This window comes from Pipra filicauda, unplaced genomic scaffold, assembly GCF_003945595.2.
Source record: "Pipra filicauda isolate LSUMZ 115617 unplaced genomic scaffold, ASM394559v2 scaffold526_size363937_pilon, whole genome shotgun sequence".
Classification (NCBI taxonomy): Eukaryota; Metazoa; Chordata; class Aves; order Passeriformes; family Pipridae; genus Pipra; species Pipra filicauda.
In genome coordinates, this window is record NW_024104672.1 from 140,586 (window position 1) to 158,691 (window position 18,106).

General features: G+C 41.4%; 2 protein-coding genes across 4 annotated transcripts in view; one reads left to right on the plus strand and one right to left on the minus strand.

Moving 5' to 3' along the window:
* The window catches only part of GPLD1 (glycosylphosphatidylinositol specific phospholipase D1), a 24,108-nt gene extending 18,969 nt beyond the window's left edge, over positions 1-5,139 (plus strand). For 2 of the 3 annotated variants that reach the window (XM_027734132.2, XM_027734133.2), the window contains 5 exons: positions 154-330; positions 644-804; positions 1,048-1,074; positions 1,171-1,221; positions 2,411-5,139. In XM_027734132.2, coding sequence (XP_027589933.2) covers positions 154-330; positions 644-804; positions 1,048-1,074; positions 1,171-1,221; positions 2,411-2,488 — 494 coding nt within the window. In that variant the 3' untranslated portion in view covers positions 2,489-5,139. Of the gene's footprint in view, positions 1-153; positions 559-643; positions 805-1,047; positions 1,075-1,170; positions 1,222-2,410 lie in introns of those variants that run through there. The other variant, XR_003543196.2, reaches the window with a different exon arrangement.
* MRS2 (magnesium transporter MRS2) lies at positions 3,088-16,308 on the minus strand. The gene is made up of 12 exons (XM_039387044.1): positions 16,227-16,308; positions 15,559-15,957; positions 15,244-15,317; positions 14,448-14,484; positions 13,717-13,829; positions 13,117-13,290; positions 12,318-12,448; positions 11,503-11,619; positions 8,683-8,835; positions 7,533-7,650; positions 6,682-6,795; positions 3,088-5,665 (listed from the first exon to the last, which is right to left on the minus strand). The coding sequence occupies exons 1-12, from the start codon at positions 16,306-16,308 to the stop codon at positions 5,558-5,560; spliced, it is 1,620 nt and encodes a 539-aa protein (XP_039242978.1). The 3' UTR covers positions 3,088-5,557.
* Positions 16,309-18,106: the final 1,798 nt, after the last annotated feature.

Sequence of the window (18,106 nt, forward strand, 5' to 3'; positions counted from 1 at the left end):
TTAGTGTTAATCCCATATAACGTTTGATATTATTTGATAAATTATAGTTTGTCCATTTTATGTAATGCCAGTATTACCTGCTCTTAATGTATTGTAGGTATTAAACCTGAGTTCCTATGTCAGATGCTCAACTTCTGTTACTTTTTTTTTCAGACAGCCTGTATAGGATTTCATTTATGTCCTCAGTGCTGCATCAAGCTGGGCTGGCTCTGGTATATGACCTGACAGACAGCACCAAGCCTTCTTTGCTTAGCACATTGAGTGGGGACAGGAGGTTTTCTCGTTTCGGAGGAGACATATACTTAAGTGATCTGGATAACGATGGACTAGGTAATGCTTGATGAATCTAGATCAGAGCTGAAGTGTTTAGCTTTTAGCAAAAGGAGGACCGCTCACCTACATGTTCATACAAGTGCTAAACACAGTCTGCTTCCCCAGCTGACTTGTACTAGTATTCCATCATGCCTTACGGAGAGGCCTCTCTAAAATCCCAAGCAACTCAGTCAGAAATTGAAACATTTTACTTGCCATCATTAATAGGAATTGTGACATCTGGAGGTACGTAAATGCCAGCTCTCTCTTGTGTTTTGATTTAGCATTCATTTCCTTCTGATGTGTTATGTCATCTTTGTAATACCTGCAGATGAAATGATTGTGACATCCCCACTGAGAACTAATAGCATCTCCTCAATACTGTTTGGTGGGGCAGCTGGCCGTGTTTATATTTACAACGGAAAGCAGGCATCCTCAGGGAATGTGACAGGTCACTGCAGATCATGGATATCTCCCTGTCCTGAGGACTGGGTAAGAATACACGAAAGGTAAAATCAGGACATGAGTACATCCAGTACAAACATGCAGTGCATTCTGACTTGGGTCCACAAAACAAAAGGTTTACTCATGTTTCTGAATCTCTGCAAATTGGCTCCTCCTGTTCATTCTTAACTGACTTTGTTGTTTAGGAGCCAGGATTATTGTACTGGTCTTCTATTCCCCTAGCATGGTTCTCTCAACTGAATATTTATTTTGTCGTTTTTTCTTCTTCAGGCACAGTATGTCCTTATTTCTCCTGAGGTAAGTAAACAGAAAACAAACTACTGAAACTAAAATGTCCTATTTAAAAAAAACCAAACAAACTAGCAGCATTATAACAAGCAATGTTATTTACAGGAACTATCAAGATTTGGGAGTTCTGTTATTTCTGTGAAATCTGAAAGCAAGGTGAGAAAAATTACTGTTGTCAGTTGCTTTGTAACATCTTCCTACCTCACTTGCAAGTACTAGCTAACACCTCACATGCATCTTAGTTGTAGAAACCTTAAGTGCTTCTTAAGCATATAACATAGTTAATTAAGTAATTCTCTGAACCAATAATTAAAACCATTTTATAGGTGGATGAGCTATGGAGTTGCCAAAATTTTGGAACATGAATTGAAAGAAATCACTTTAAAACAGCCTGAAATCTAAACTGCTTAGGAGTTTGCTGAAAGGTTGCATGGTAAATGGAGTGTAGGTGCCAGCTGGCTTTACTGTTCATGCCAGCCTGTATGCAAAGTGGATACTCAGCTATGAATGGCACCCTACCATCCCTCTCATTTAGTCTTTACAGGCTTGCTGTACTGGCTATCTCTTGCAGTAAACACCATTCATGTCAAGTGTTTCCAAGCACAGGGAGGTCCAGTTACCGGAATGATTTTGGATATGTCTGTGTACCTGCTTCTCTTTTGTTTCCCTCAGATGCCCATTATTTTTACCAAACATCAATCCTTAGGTTTGTATGATGCACTGAGGAACCTTTTTTTCAGCTTGAAGGTTCCTTAGTGTTTGTTAAGCTGTTCTCCTTACTCTGACATCACCTCTGTGAGCACTGGGATTCTCTGTGTGAGTACTGAGGAAGCCTCAGAAGTAGGCAGAGGAGGTACACAACAGGTCTTCAATAAATGGTGTTTAACTAACTTCTTGCTGTTAAAACATGCAATGGAGAAACACCTGGAAATGTAAATTCTTCTCAGCTAGGCTAGGGTGGATAATCCAACACCTGAAACACAGGCATTGCTCAGTGCAAATGAGACCGTTTTTCAAGCTGTTGTGTTCCATTGCTATGGCACCAATCCAGTACCCACTCCAGCTTCATCTGTATTGAACTTAGCCCTGAGAAACAGTTTATATTTCCAACAGACTTATTTCATTGGTTCCAGCTTGCTCCAGTTCCCCAAATGAAATAAAACCTGTTTGCCAAATTGCTTTGTTAACTGCTATTCTGAGGAGGTGGGTTGCTCTCTTATTTCTCCTCATCACATTTCTGTATGACACTGACGAGATGGACTAAATCTGCTTTCCATTATGGAAGCTTAAGGCAGCCACACACCTGCAGCTGCATTTTGCTAACCCTTGCTCTGTATCTCTGCAGAAAGAAGTTGTAGTGGCAGCAGAGAGAAGTTCTGCGAAAGCTCGACTTGGTGGAAGGCTTTTTGTCTACTCGCTCTGAAAGTTCATGGTAGCCTTTAAGACCAGGGCATAGCTGGTCTTTTAGTGAAGAATCTCTGTAGTATCTATGACACTTTCCTGAACCTACACAAACCAACAGACCCCATGTCAGCAAGCTTTTGATGAATTCTGTTGTAGGCAGCAACATCACTTAACCTAGAACAAACCAGCTGGTCTGAAAATCTTTTAGAGGCTGAAATGAGCAGGTAGCTAGATTTTTGGAAGTAGTATTTGGCTGTATAAGGAATGTTCAGTGGTCACCTTCTTTACTGGTCAGATATGAGTATTTTCTTGGCAAAACCAGGAAACAGCAGCATAATTTACAACTCCTTGTATACTGTGATAAAGACAGGTGTTCTAAGTTACTGTCAAAATAACAAGCATGGAGGAGGGGCAGCTTTAATCCTGACAGAAAAGTGTGTGCCAATGAACAGGACTGTCTCTGTCTCTAGCAAGTCTTGATTGAGGATGCAGAGCAGCTGGGATCTCATAGGAAGAAAAGAACAAGCAAGTTTTAGGAAATACTTTCTCTTTTGCAATTGTGGCTGACTACTCTGATACGCTTTGTGTTTTCATGTAAAATTCCATGACCATGGTAACTCAGAATTGTTAACTGCTTTTATTGTTAACAGTATTGTCTTCAACTATTAACATTAGTTTTGTATGTTGCAGGTTTAACAAGAGCATGCATTATCTATTAAACAACTTGAACAGCAAAATGTGATGATACTATTATTACCAACCCTAGTCCATAGTCACATATGTGTATGTACTTTCTCTCTCTTGCCTCCTTCACAAATGCAAAGCATTATTTTTATTATAAATAACACAAGTTGGTGGAATAGCACAGAATTCTAAAGGTCGTACTCCAAAATGAAACAACCTACCTTTCTTATGAATTCTTTCTCAGGGATGTTGCTTTAAGCAAATCAAAAAAAGGCAAGGTGAACATCAGCTTAATGTATAATGCATTCTGACATCTATTTTGTGGATTTGCCCAAACAGCAAAACACTTTATAAAAATTAAACTTTGAACTTCATGAAAGAAGTTAATGGACAGGACTGGGAGCACAGTACTTACCTTATAAATCTGTGAAATGTGGTGTGAGGCAAAACAAGCAGTGCACTTGTAAGGGTGGCAGAATAGAGTTTTCCTTTTTAAATGAAAACTGATGAAACCAGTATGTTCTGTAGCAATTCCATTCTGAACATACACCTTCCACTGGCTTTTGTTTTTCCTATGTATGATCTCAAAGTAATTAATTTTACTGCATCTGACTGCATTTTGATTACTTGAATTATAAGAAAAACATTAAACATTTGCATATGTCTGTAGAGAGAAAAGGCAGTCTTGTAAAAGACCTGTCTTTCTCTCTGTGCTTTTATTGTGCTTTAAGTCAGTTATGTACAGGAAAAGGAGTCAAAAGGAGTTCACAGAAACCTCTCTGCACAAAAGCTTATGTGAAAGCTTCTCAAACAGCTGCACCCACATATTTCAGTTCTGGCCTCATGCAACTACAACTTGGTTGAAAACATCAGCATCCATGCCTTTTCACACACTGAACTGTCAGCCAAGGTATATGAGCCCTTGGTTCTTCTACTGGATTGTTCAGTTTAGAGCGTTTTTACAGCTTCACCCGCTAAGCCAAAAGACTGCAAAAAAATTCAGCTAAAAAACTCAAAAACATTACAAACCCCATTAACTTTCTCACCTACTTGTGCCTTTTGTATCTGTCATTGAAAGTCACATACAGAGAAAGAACTGTTTGAAAATAATTACATACAACCGATTTTAATCAAACTAGCATCACAGGCTTGCACAACTTTATGTACCTTTTTATTTTCATCTTTGACTCATTAGTCCCAAGTAAAAATGTTCACAGCTACAGTTATTGTTTTTCCAACTCCTGCCAGTACAGTGACTTATCTGGTGGCACCTAAGGAGCTGCTCACTGTTACAGCAAGGTTAAAAAAACCTAAACAAGAAATGGGCAGTTTATTACTTCCTTTAAAAGGATTTCATGCTCCCTCTATGGACTGAGAGAAACCAGTGGAGAAATATGCCCTCAGAGAAAAGTGCTAAGAAAAAACACAAACAGTGGGCATAAGGCTTCTATTCCTTCCTTCAGTCCATCACAGGATACCAGGCTTCCACACCCTTTACTAACCTGGCTACTTACTGTGGTGCAAGCTAGTCCATCATTTGTCTTGGAGAGAAGAGAGAGAGCATAGGCCAGTTAGCAGAAACTAACAACCCATCTGTTGATTTTTAGCAGAATTTGAATCAGTCCTCGTGACAACAGAAGGAGTTGTTAAACTGCAGCTGTATCAATGCATGGTTGAAATATTATCAGGTGGCAAACACAAGTGGGCATTATCCATAAGTCTGCTTTCCCTGTTCCTAAAACTGCATGTTTTGGGCCTAAATTAATTGTTAGGGAATAACCAAGATATGTAGCTACATTTCAAAGCCTGTTATTGCTCATGTAAAATAAGGGAAACTATTATTTCTGGTTGCTGCCAATTCAGTAGTCATGCTTCACAAAAGATGAAAAGATGTATGCTTTTTGCTTTGGAAAATCTGTTCTCTGCAATTAAATAGGGCCTTAAAAATCCATTTAAAAATCCCTCTTGGGGTGGATTTTTCTTTGACATTTGAAGTCTGATTCCTTAATCTGCAGCTCAGAACCCAGAATACTTGATGAATGCTGACTGCTGTCATCCTTTAAGCAAAAAATTCTGTTCTCTCTAAGAAGGGCCATTAAGCAAAGAAGTATTTGACAGAAACACATAAAATGAGAATGCCCAATATGTATGTGATACAGAAAACTAGTGGAACACACATGGAGTGGAGATTAGACTACTGTGTAAAGCACGTTGCTGTTTTCCCTGGTGTTCCTCTCCTTTCACGTGTAAGAATTAAAAATCTCACTGTACTTTTTTTGGCACAAAATATATTTTAAATTAGTAAGTTTAGAAATTCTTGTAGTTTTCAGTAAGGAAGAACGAGTGCAAGGAAATGTCCAAAGTCCACCCTGTAACAACAGAAGTCTCTTAATTCCTTATGTTCCTATTGGTTTGGTAATGTTCTGCTCAGCCCAAATGTTTCAGCTTTAAGGCTGTTCTTTATCTCCACTCTTCCAGCCGATGATTGGGATTTTTTCAAAACTGCAGAAACCTAAGCAAGAACAAAATAGCCTGTGACTACACGAGAAGCTGCTCTATATGCAGCAGAAGGAAATAAAGCTTCACAGAGGCCCAAACTCTGATTTTTTCCCCCCCTTATTTTCAGAACAGTGTCTCTGCTTCTCCCTTCCTAACCCCTTCCAGCACATTTCTCCAACCCAAAGTCAGAATGCGCTGGACTTGGTTTTGAACAACAAATATGGATAATCCAGTTAATTGCAGCCATAGTCAACAATCCACAACAAACTATTTCCATTTGCCTCTTAGTGGCAAAAGAGGGGAGGTAAGAAGGGAAGTTTATCCAAATCTCCCTTCTTTTGTCAGTTGTAGCAACTTAACTTCTGAATCCATTAATACTTCCACTACTTGCACACCAGAGGCAGACAATACAATTCCAGGAGTCCACGAAAGGGTAGTCAACAGGGAAATCGACTCATACATGCTAATCTAAAGACAGATCTCCTTGGAAATCTTCGTACAGCTTGCTACCATCAGCATCGATGACAAAGACAGCTGGCATGCATGTGAGGAGCTATTACAAACCTCAGACTGAGTCTGGCGTTGCTCTTGAGAGAGATGTTACAGCTAGCACTTGTCCTCATCCTCCTTTAGTCTTTTACGTGGCAGGGACTATAGATCCATAATTAGCATGTGGGTGGGAGGACAAGGCCAGCATTTGTTATGTGCCTTCCTGTGAACAGACTGGTGTGGCAGCTGAGAAGGCAAATGAGGGCTGCTTCTACCATGAGCCTCAGCTTTCCTTGGGCTGCCAGGTGAAAGTAGATATAGCATGTCTCAAGGAACAGCCTGCAGCTTCACTTCTGGCCACTGCTGGGGCTTCCCACCTCATTCAATCCAGCTAGGAGCACTTTCTCTGTCAAAGACCAAGCCCTGAGTTGAATTCCTCCATGCTTTGTGGCCTACTCCTCTAGAACAGCTTATTTCCTCCTTTAGAAATGGACTGTACATGCAGAGTGTGAGACAGAAACGCTGGCCAGCCATACATACGTGAGGAGGTAGTGGAGGTTCTAGGTGCCGCCCAAGGAAGGAAAGTAAGCGTCGCCATATCAGACCACTTCCCAGAAACATAATCCCCGTCACCAGCCAAAATATCCTGGGGTCCTACTGACAGAATGGTCCCATTAGTCATGCAACCATCTCTTCACAAAAGGGATGACCCAATGATAATCTCTACTCCCCACCAGTGTTCTCCTCCTTTATAGGAGGAAGCGGTAAACTCCCTACCACCAACAGCCAAGCCCCACCTTGGGAAAAGAGCTGTTTAGGAATCACTGTACTGTATTCTGTTGCTGTCCCATGCAGTTTTCCTTCCTTCATCAGAAAGTTTGAAAATTCAACTCTTATATTTAATTGATTTGAAAAGGAAGAAGTCTTTGCTTCGTTTGTTTTGTTTTAAAGCTGGCACATGCAGTTTAGAAATTGTACCCCGCAGTTTGTACCCCCTCCTCCCTAGTTTAGGTATAAACATGTATTGAGAGTAGAGTATTTCCTCTGGTCTGCTGAAAATGCCCTGGCTGCTTGCCAGATACCCTTGGATCTGGAAGACAAAGCTGGTCTTTTCAGAATAGCTGATCATTAAAGAAACCTTAATACTACTTTATAGTCAATCCTCATACAATCAAAAATTTACCTTCCCATTACTTTTCCATGGATGTGGAAAAAAGGCTACAATACTGTGCAGTTAGCCATGCAGTCATTTGCTTACAAAAAAAAGTGACTTCATGAACACATGAATCACTGGAGCTTTGTCTGTGGAAAGAACGAAGGTGTACCAAATTTAAAATGCACTATAAGAGCAGGGCCCACATTTCATGCTCAAAACAGCACTCATTCCTTACCTCTTCAAGAGACGACTCCAGGTTCATACCAAATGCAACTCCTATGAGGCCAAAGAGAGAGACGGAGAAAGTCCCCATAGTCAGCTGCAAGTTCAGCCTCATCATCACATTACGGTGGCTAAAGAAGGGAGAAACATCTGTAAGGGGAACCCATAAATTGATCTGCTGCCTAAATTCTCAAATTCCATACAGCATGCACTAAAATAAAATAGTGAAAGAGAAGTCATGCTGGAATTAGGCAACCCAATGACAAAGACCATGAAACAACAGTACAAAGAGGCTACTGTTTTGACATTGCTACATCAGGATACCTCTAAGGCAGCAGGTTCTACCTAATCATCATCAGACTTGCCAGCATCTCTCACTTCTCAGAGGTGTATATACACAGAGCAACAGTAAATTTCTGCTAAAGTTTGTGTCCTCTCACCACTAAATTTATATGCCCATATTCACAAGAAACAAAAATTTATTGTTAACTTGCAAATTAATACACTTTACAAAAAAGTAGTTGGTAAATGCTGCAGGCTATAAACCTGAGCCTCTTCGGGAGAATTCCATATTCAGATCTCCACAAAAAGGATTTTTGTTGTTTCCTGATACAGCATCCACTAATTGCTTCTACAGATAACTGCTCAGTAAAGAGAAGAATATTAAACACCAACCTCCAAGACAGAGTCCTCGCAAATGCAAGCTACAATTATTTTTCAATAAGAAATCTGACTAGTAGTGAAAAATGTAGCATACAGAGAGAAAGAAAATACTTGCTTACAAGTTATTAATTCTTGTATCACTCCACAGAGTAATAATGTAGTTTTCAATGAACACCTGAGTGGTCTAGCCAGACTCTAGCTAGTAATCTTTTCTGAACAGAATTTTAATATGCCTCTAAATCTGCAGACACTTCCTGTATTGAACAGCTCCCCAGAAGGATCTAAGAGAAGCTGAGTTTCTACTGCTAGGGAAAACTGATGTTTAGTTTGCTTTATCCAGTTCATTGGTAAGAGACATGCAGCACAGCTGTGACTGCAAGTCCATTCAAACCCTCAGGAAGGCAAAATTCTCCAAGTTCCCTTGTAAGCAGATTTGAGAAAGTCTAGGTAGCATTAAATTCTGCTCAGCTTTTGGCAATCCAACAGGTCAGGTACCTAACCTGTCCAGGTTGATAAAGATGATGCTTTCTGAGTCGTCAATCAGTACTCTGAGTTCACGAGCTTCATTTGCAAGATCTTCTGCTTGTCTGTAGTAATTCTCCAACAGTAGCTCCATTTCCTCTGCATGGTCAATCCCCGACATACTCTCCTCACTGTGAGCAACAATTTATATTTTTCCGGTTAGTTACATATTGTATACAAGTGTATTACGGATGCCTTAAGGCACATAAGACTCGTGGGGAACAAGAGTGCTGCTAGACACTAGACCTCAAAATCCAATCTTTTTGTGAGAAAATTCCATCAATTCCAACAGCATAAAATAAAAGGGATATTTTTTTATTTATCAGCAGCTCAGCATAGGCAGTCAATTATTCTGAGTAGAGCAGTTAGCATCTGATATGCATCAAGGCATGCACACCGCCACAAATCTTAGTTTTTCAGATATTACAAAGTTAGAAAGTTATGTAAATTTTATATTATTTATAAAGTTTATATTACTATAAATGTTTATGTTATTAAGTTACAAAGTGCTAACAATTTTGACAGGAGATGCTTAACTTCTTGGTGCCCTCAAGTGGTGGGAGCTTGTAACAGTGCAGTCAAAAACTCCAAGAACAGAACATAACCAAGAGTCAATACACAAACAATTACACAGTGATGGAGATGGTTTAGGTGTGTATTAAAATAGTTTAATTGTAAGGCATTTGAGCTATACACAGCAATTACTGCAAAGCGTTTTGGGAGCATGAAGCAGCCAAAGAGTGACCATCAAATGAAAGATCCTCCTCTCCTGAGAGAAATCTGTCCAAGGGACTTTCATCTTACTTCATAGTGCTACTGCTGGTGCAGCGGCCTTCCTCTGAAACAGGAATGTATGTTTCTGGCATTGTGTAGATGAAACCTGAGGCACCTGAGATCCACAGGAGCTTGGAAATCAGCAGCAAAGCCAGGAAGATTTTTCATAATTTTCTCTTCTGTGGTATGATCTAATTTCTCTAGAGACTGAAGTCTTTTAAGAATATCCTCAAGGCATTACTGACTGTTAAAGGAACCTCTCTGAAATGGTTTTACAAGAAAATAAGCAGTATGTCTTACGAATCAACCCACCTAAGCTCCCTGAGGACCTTTAGCAGAGCCCAGTTTCTCTCTATGGGGCTAAGCTGATTTGAAAGCCCTCCAGACCTTGAGGTTTTCATTGCATGGAAATGAGAGGAGCTGCAGACTTGAAAGCCTTAGAGCACTATCTGCTGTATTACAGATTCAGCTCAAGGTCTTATTTGATGAGTATCTTTACATTTATATCAGCTCCTCTGATACACAAAGGGGGCAAAAAGCCATAAAGATGCAAAAGTAACTGCCACTGGATGTGCTTTCATTAACTAGCCTCCATCTGCCTCATGAGTTTTCCACAGTCTGCTGTTCCTTCCCAAAAAGATATGAGGTCTGCCTCATCCTATCATTCTGGGCTCAGCTCACCATTCCTCCTGCAAAAGATCTCTGATGACACCCATATGGCTAACTGGGCATATGTGCCAACTAACTTCTGGTTGGGCTTCCCAAGTCCATCAAATAACACATATCCTTTGCATCAATCCTGGAGCAAAAAAAGCTGTCCACACACTGCCAGCCTGCCTGCAAACATGCTGTCAGGGCTGGTGCTTCCTAGTGTGCCTTGTGTACAGACTGCCTCACTGCATCCTGCAGCACAGCTCCAACACTCCTCACACAACCTCACACCACCTCTCCTACCCTTGTGCAACAGCGTCTGAAAGAAGGGATGACTGCAGGTTTCTCCTGACACGAGAGTATAAGGTGACACTGGGATCTTTCCTAGATATCCCCTACACACTGTCTACCATGAGGCAACAGGAGACTTGCCAGCAGACTGCATTAAGTCCAAAGAAAGGCTGTGAGCAAAACCAGGACAAAGACCAGCTGCTGGCTCAGGAGCAGCTGAAATTCAGAACGCCCACAACACTGCTCCAGCAGATGCATTAGAAATGCAAACCATGTCCCACTTCTGGAATTCTGAGTTTCTGCTGCACATTTAGACTAAGCTCTGCAGGGCAAGACAACTATCTCCTGATTTCAAAGCCATGGTAATGTGTGAACAGTATTAACACCCACATGCAATGAAGTTAGGCAAAAATATTATTCAGGAATTTCACAAAGGACCCTGAAAGGTAGTTTCTGCTACCTGCTTAAACATAAAACATGTCTGTATGCCCCAGATTTAAATCCAATTATGCCCCAAATATATTTCGATCTGATGTATATCTTTCTGCTTTTTATTTTTTAATAAGTGACTAGTGCTGCTGCTGCTGGTGTATGCCATCTTTCACCAAAACCTGAGTGTAGGGCTTCTTTCCTTCAGGTTCTGCTGGTGAGCAAAAAGCTACAAGCAAGGTGTTCAGAACACTTTTAGTAAAGGAAGTGTGATGTCTGATGTATTCAAGACAAGCTTTCAGAGCCCCTTTCATTTTTCTTTTGGTGAAACTGAGGAAATGCTCCCAGAAAGTGTTGATTCATATTGAAAAACAACATCATTTGCTTTTTCTGCCATCCTGCTCCCATCCCAATACATACCTGATGAGCTGGCCTGTTATGCCAAGAACTATTTGTAACTGTATAATACAAAAAGTAATAATGAAGTTCCTCTCCAAAATGTCAAATACAATGATTTCTGAAGTAGCAAGTATTGGGGCTTTAAAAAACTAGAGCGTCTTTTTCTTCTTTTTAGCAGGGAACACGCAGTTTAGTGTTCAAGTTACCCTTAAACAAAATTCACCATTAAAAAAGTGGTTTTGAAATATACATACAATACTTGTGGATCAGTCCATTTAGATAGACAGAGCTCTTCTATTAATTCTTCTTCATCTAAGATCTCCAGAATTGTTTCTTTGAAAACTTTAAGATCTGTTTCCAGTTCTGACAAGCTGAAGAAAGAACAGGCAAAAGGTCAAGTAATCCCCGCCTCCACCAGTGCACGAAGGTAACTCACTCTAAGTGAGTTTGCCAGCCAGCACCCTCACCAGATGCAGTGGCCAGGGAAGACTTTCCTGCAGGGTTCTAAAAGCTCCTTCAAAAGATTCTCTACAGACCATACACTTAGCAGTGCAAGTGATCTGTCTGGGGATCAGTGAGGTGAAGACATACACTAAAAGGGATCCAGATGTGTTTTCTGGGTATATTTGTAACTCAGAAAAAACAAGCACTCTGTGAGCATGTAGCAAGTGCATATTTGCACTGTCTTTTTAGAGAGGCTAATACATGAAGGACCAGTGTACTAGTAATCTTAAAGCATACTATACATACAATAGTTAAAAAGCATAGTTCCAAAGGTTTACGTTATGGGGAATGTTTTCACGTTATTTTGTTCTCTTAGGTATTACTTTGTTCTGTCAGATGCTATTTGAGAAGCACAGCTGTACTTCTGACAACTCAGAATATATTTCCCGTTTCCCTTGTATCAATAGGTATTTCATATACAAATTCTTACACTTACAAACAAGATGCACAACCCAGCATTACAGTAACCTGGGAAATTAATATGAGATACCATTTTTCTAACATTTCAAGGCATGTCATTTTCTATTGTCATCTTCTAGACTCTTCACAGCTTAATCTTATTTACCTCTTGCCATTCTGCAGGAGAATGTGTAGTTTACTCCTATCCACAGATAAAAGCTTGGGGTCCACTAGAGCTTCCAGTGTCTCAAGGATCTGAGGCTGCAAAGTGTTAAGTCTCCCCTGCAGTTTGCTGATCTAGATAACAACATGATCCTTCATAAGAATTAAAACAATTCATTTAGAATGACTTGGGCAACTGACTCCTGTCTCTCAACACAGAATTTACAGTAACAGGTAGTTAATACAACCTGCTTTCCAATACCTGGGAAATACTTGCTATATGGATACCACTTTATAAGACAAAGTCAGTGTAAAATACAGTATTTAATAAAAAGTGAACTGAAACCCTGTGACAGCCACACCAATAAAGCTGATAAAGCTAATACGCTATTGTCTAGAAATGTCATATTAGCATTAGCAAGCACAGATTTTTCATGATAGCTAGGAATCATCATCTGACTCGTGCTCAAGAGGCCAAAAACCTCAGCACTTTTGTGTGACTTCCATTTCAGCTACAGCACGTCTCTAGAATGGAACTCTGACTTGTTTTTTAATTGTCCAAATCATGGTGAAGCCATCATATCCAATTAGCACTTTATTGTGAAGGGAATGAAAACACACATACACACAAAACCGTAAGAACTAAAGCAAAAAAGTCAAAACCAAAAAAGAGCTCATACAGGAAGTGCAGAATACATATACAAATGTGTATGTGTAAATATTAACCCAAGAATAAAATCATACTGTCCCTCCTATGAAACAATAACTTCCGAAACAATTTAAATAAAAATGAGATAGCTCACCCAGTACTGCAGGATTGCTTCTATGGCTCGGAATTCAAAGGGTAGAGAATATGTAACTAGTTGACCTTCCCCAGCCAGCTGAGATGCTAGTTGACTGAGGAGCCAGTGTTCCAGACTCAAATTACGATAATCTAGTATCAGCAGAAACTCTGGTGTTATGACAGCCTTCAAGAACTGAAAAAGAAAGTACATGTAAGGAATCTGAAAAAAACACTCTGAAAATTTCTCATAACTCTGTAGCACATTTTATATTTGGGCTTTGATAAAACCATTCTTCTGATGTCTTTTCAGGCACAAAAATAACAGAATCTCATGCTAACAGCAAATGGGCTCAGACAGAGCACTGTGTCAGTGATTAAGAAGGGCTCCTCATAAGCCTTTACTTCTGTGGCAATGTTAGTGATGATTCTCCTGTGCTCAACCAGGAAAGTGGTCATTAATATGTACTGTGGGTAAACTCGTACTCTTGACTGCAACACAGCGCTCCAAAGACACATTTACTGCTGGACTGCATGTCACAGGAAGCTGGTATTAAAAGAACCGCGCAAGAAAATGAAAATGCAAGACAAGGTTTACACTCAGCTAGAGGGAAACCATTACCTCCATTCTCATGATGATTCTGTTGTTCCTAGTTGCAATGCTCATTACGTGCTGAAATCTTAGATCTCGTGCTTGAAGACCCAATTCCTGGTACAATTCTGTCTTCTTCTTTTCTATCATAAAAGTATTTTTAGAGGAAGACATTTAGAGGACAAGCATATATGTTCTGAAATTATATTTTAGTGTGTTACTAAGTCCCACCAAAAACAAACAAACAAAAAAAAGCTGTGCTATCTCTAAAACATTTCTTCCATTGACTCCTCAACGTAAGTTATTTTCTACAAAGTTTAGAAGACTGTATCTTTAGTGGAAAAAGAAAAATTCTAGATATAAGTGAAAAAGTTGGCCGCAACAATTAATTTCATGTCAGAAATGAGTGACTCTTTTGAGAAAGCACGTGTAATTCCACAGGAAGGGAAATATAAGGCCGAGAAAGTAGCATGCTGGTCAAAAAGGGAAAAGACAAAGCAAAAATTACCTTCCTGGGAGAGATGGTAATACGTTATTTTTAAAATATTATTTAAAAGTACACAAAAATTTTAACAGTAAAGATGCTATGAAGACCCAAAGGAGGCAGCAAAACAGAGGAAATGCTGCAACATCCCAAATGAACACAGTGAAGTATCCAAAACATAATTTTTTACTCCATGTAGATTCCCAATTGGGCTTTTCTGTATTGGACAAGGAAAAAAGGCAAACAAAACTCAAGCAAAACTACAATGAAAACTTACCAAAATAGGTAGTATTTCCCTCTTTGTCAAACTTCATCTGAAGGAATGGGAAAAAAAATATTTTTTTCACAGAACCACTATGGATAATACATTATTAAGAGAAAGCAACTTTTTATGCCCTCTATTCACAGTTCATCCCAATTAAGCAAAATATTGCACCAAATGGCCATATATTTCACTGTGTTTGTCACCAGTGTCACCTGCATTACCATGTTCCTACATAAACCTTGTTAAGGAGGTGATTTACAGAGGATCACTCTTAGAATAGCATAGACTTTCTGCTGGAAGAGACCTACAGCGATCACAGAGTCCAACTACCTGACCACTTCAGGGCTGACCAAAAGTAAAAGCATGGTATAAAGGGGCAAACAGCTTTCAGTTTCATTTAAAATAAAAAACATAGAGAGAGCTTGTTTTTCATCAAATCCTATGTTTAGTTAGAATTGCAGCTATCAAGACACAGGACTAATATTTCTAAAAGGCATTAGCAAGCCTTAACAATCTTTAAGAAGACAACTTCTGACTGCAGCAGTTCCAAGAGCTGACCTGCCTTCACAATTAAGAACCGGATGCTGGATCTTAGAAAAGCATCTTGACTGATACTGTGAGTACCTCAAACCAGCAATTTAGAACTCCTCCGAGACACAACTTCATCTGCTTTTATGACGCTTTAAGAGTTAAAAAAAAAAAAAAGGAAAAAATAGAAGAAAAAAAGAAGGAAGGGAAAGAGCACCATCATCTTGCAATCTTGCACAAAGTGCCCTCGCAGGTGGAAATGCCTGCAGGAAGTACTTACCACTGCAAAAACAGGAGATACGCTGGCTAGGGTGGCCTGGGAGGTCTCTGTGGGGGCATGTTGGCATAGTTTACCTGGAGGAAGACAAGACAGCTCTACCCCCAGCACACCGCACTTCCCCCTTCGCGGCGCGGTGCCCTGCCCTCAGCCGCCGGCACCACCCACGGGCACACGAGTCGAGCAGCGCCGGCCACGACAAGGCCCCGACGAACCCGACATCCCCCAGCAGCGGGCGGGCACGGCCCGGCACCGCACCCAGCGCGGCCACTCCCGCTCTGCTTCCCCAGTGCCCGACCCGCCCCACTGCCCGCTCACCGGCCCAGCGCAGCCCGCGGGCGCCCGGCGGCACCGCCGCCACCGCCGCGGGCCGGTCCTTGTCCCAGGCGCGGCCCGGCGGCAGCCCCGGGGCGGCCCGCGGGAGGGACCCGCCGCCCGCCGCGCCCGCCCAGCCGCGGGTCCCGCAGCAGCAGCCGCCGCCCAGGGCGCGGGGCAGCAGCGCGGCCCCCCGCAGCATCGGCCCCGCACCGCTCCGCTCCCAGCGCGCAACCGCGGCGAGGGCGGAGCCCGCGGGGTGACGGGTCACCGTTGCGCAGCCGGGGAGGAGCGGGGCCGGCTCCGGGATCGCCGGCTGGGGGCGGAGCCGGTGACGGGCGCCGAGTACCAGCGACCCGCTGCTGCATTTACCTAAAGTATCCTGTTCCGCCTGTTGGCGCGCTGGAAGTTCGTAGCCGTTGTTTAATATATGCACAAACCCATGATCTGTGAAATCTGTGAAACCACCTCCTCACTCAGCCTGTGCTCGACCCCACTGAAATTAACTGGATTTTGTACATGATGATTTGTGAAAAAGGGGAGGGGAGGGAGGGGGAAGTCCAAGAACACCGTGAAGCTCGCCTGAGCTCCTCTAATAAGGTAGGTCCAAACTGAAGATTCAGTTAAATGGATAACTCCTTTCCAAGACATAAGTGTTCTTAAAATCCCACCTCCAGCAGCCCTCGATAACGCGAGCACACCTCGCTGTAGCCGGGATTTTCCTTCCCGCGGCTGGGATTTTCCCTGCCGCATTCAGCCACTTCCTGAAGATTTTACTCGTAAAATGCGGTTGGTTTTTTTTCAAAATGCAGAACATTTTTTTTTTTTCAAGTGCAGAACAATTCTGTCCCCAGCAACGGTCTTGCAATTAAATTTCTTTGTCCTGCTTCTGTATCTAAAATAGAGACAAGCTAGTTGATTGAGATCTAAAAGTTTAATTAGTAGCATACTAATAGCTTCCGCTGTTATACGTTCCTTTTAAACTACAGCAAAAGGGTAATGCAGGTAGCAGGAATATCCTTCCTTTGGCTGGTTCTGCTGAACCGTGTAAATTGACATGGAGGCAAAGCCTGTATCCAAAGCCCTGCAGCGGGACACGTTATCAGAATGTACTTACAGCACTCATTAATCCTTAGCAGGGAAATAAAAAAGGAAGTGATTACGCTGCTAATGAAATGATCCGTACAGTGTGGCTGCTCCAAGAGGAGGGTGCAAGTCTAAACACTGCCTGGAACACAGGTCAGAGTTTTGAAGACAAGGGTGTCAGGACCAAATACTGTTCTCAGCTGGGCTGCAAGTTAAAGTTAAGTCACCAAAGGGCCAGCAATGTCCTCTCTGTTCCTGTACCACATCACCTGTGCATTTGTCTTATTGTTTGCACATACATACCTTAACATACATAGATGAGCCTTTGTCCAAAGCGGACTGACATGTACAGAATCAGAAGGGTGGTTTACGCACACCTTGCACAAAGATGAATGACCTCACAAGGAATTAATTAAATAAAAAAGTTCCTCAGTAGTTATACATACCCTGTATGTGTTGACCGAAGCCATCAGAGGTTTTCAGTTTCAGGGTAACCATGCCTGTCTGCAAATGTTGGCTGAAGAGGCTGAAATCCACTTAGAGTATTCTAGCTCTAGTTTTGGTTAATCTCAGCAGGTGGCAGTATGTGCAACACTAATGTAAGACTCTTGGATGTCAGAGATACTTAAAATTTGGAAATACCAGACAGCACAGAAAATACCTCAGGAGGGCAGGAAACCAATGCATACCATTGCTGGCAACTCATTGCAGCCTATGTTGGTTCTTCATGTTAGAATGCAAAAGCTAGAGAAGCATCTGAAGGATATCTGCCAGAAATTTACATTTAATGAATGTGCAGGAATGTGCTCACACAGCTGACATGTCATACCCCTCAATAAAAAAGGGAGAAGCTACTGGATCTATTTGTTTTCCTTTGCTCATCTGCTGTTCTGGCTTGCTAAGTGCTGGAAATAAGATGATGTAACTTCACACCGAATATATATTGATTCAAACTCTGGTATGTATGATACAATAGGCCAGTGTACCAGGAGGCATTGGTGTTGTATCTCATTATAGCTGCATTATCAGTCACTATTGCAACGATCTGGAAGGGCAGACAATAACCAAGTATCACCTCTGTCTTTAGAGGTGAAGGCAGCACATGGTGTGAACTGGCAGCCAGAGACAAGTTATGAAGCACAGACAGAACGTCTGATTTTATACTACTGCTGACAAAAGATAACTGGAGATCTAGAACTGCCATCTAGTTATTGCAGCTCTAAATACCAACAAGCAGCTTGTTGCTTCTGCTGTAGGCACATGTCAGGTATCCAGTCTGTCCTGCAGTGCCAACCTTTGGGAGTGGTTTGCTGTATTTCATAAAAAAAACCCAACAAAACAAAACAAAACCAACAAACCAAAAAAAACTGGGTCAAGCTCATGTACTGTTTGTTGAAGAAGCTCACTGACACAAACTGGCATGGTGGCTGTTCTTTATTTAGCCAAAATGCAAGGACAGCTCCAG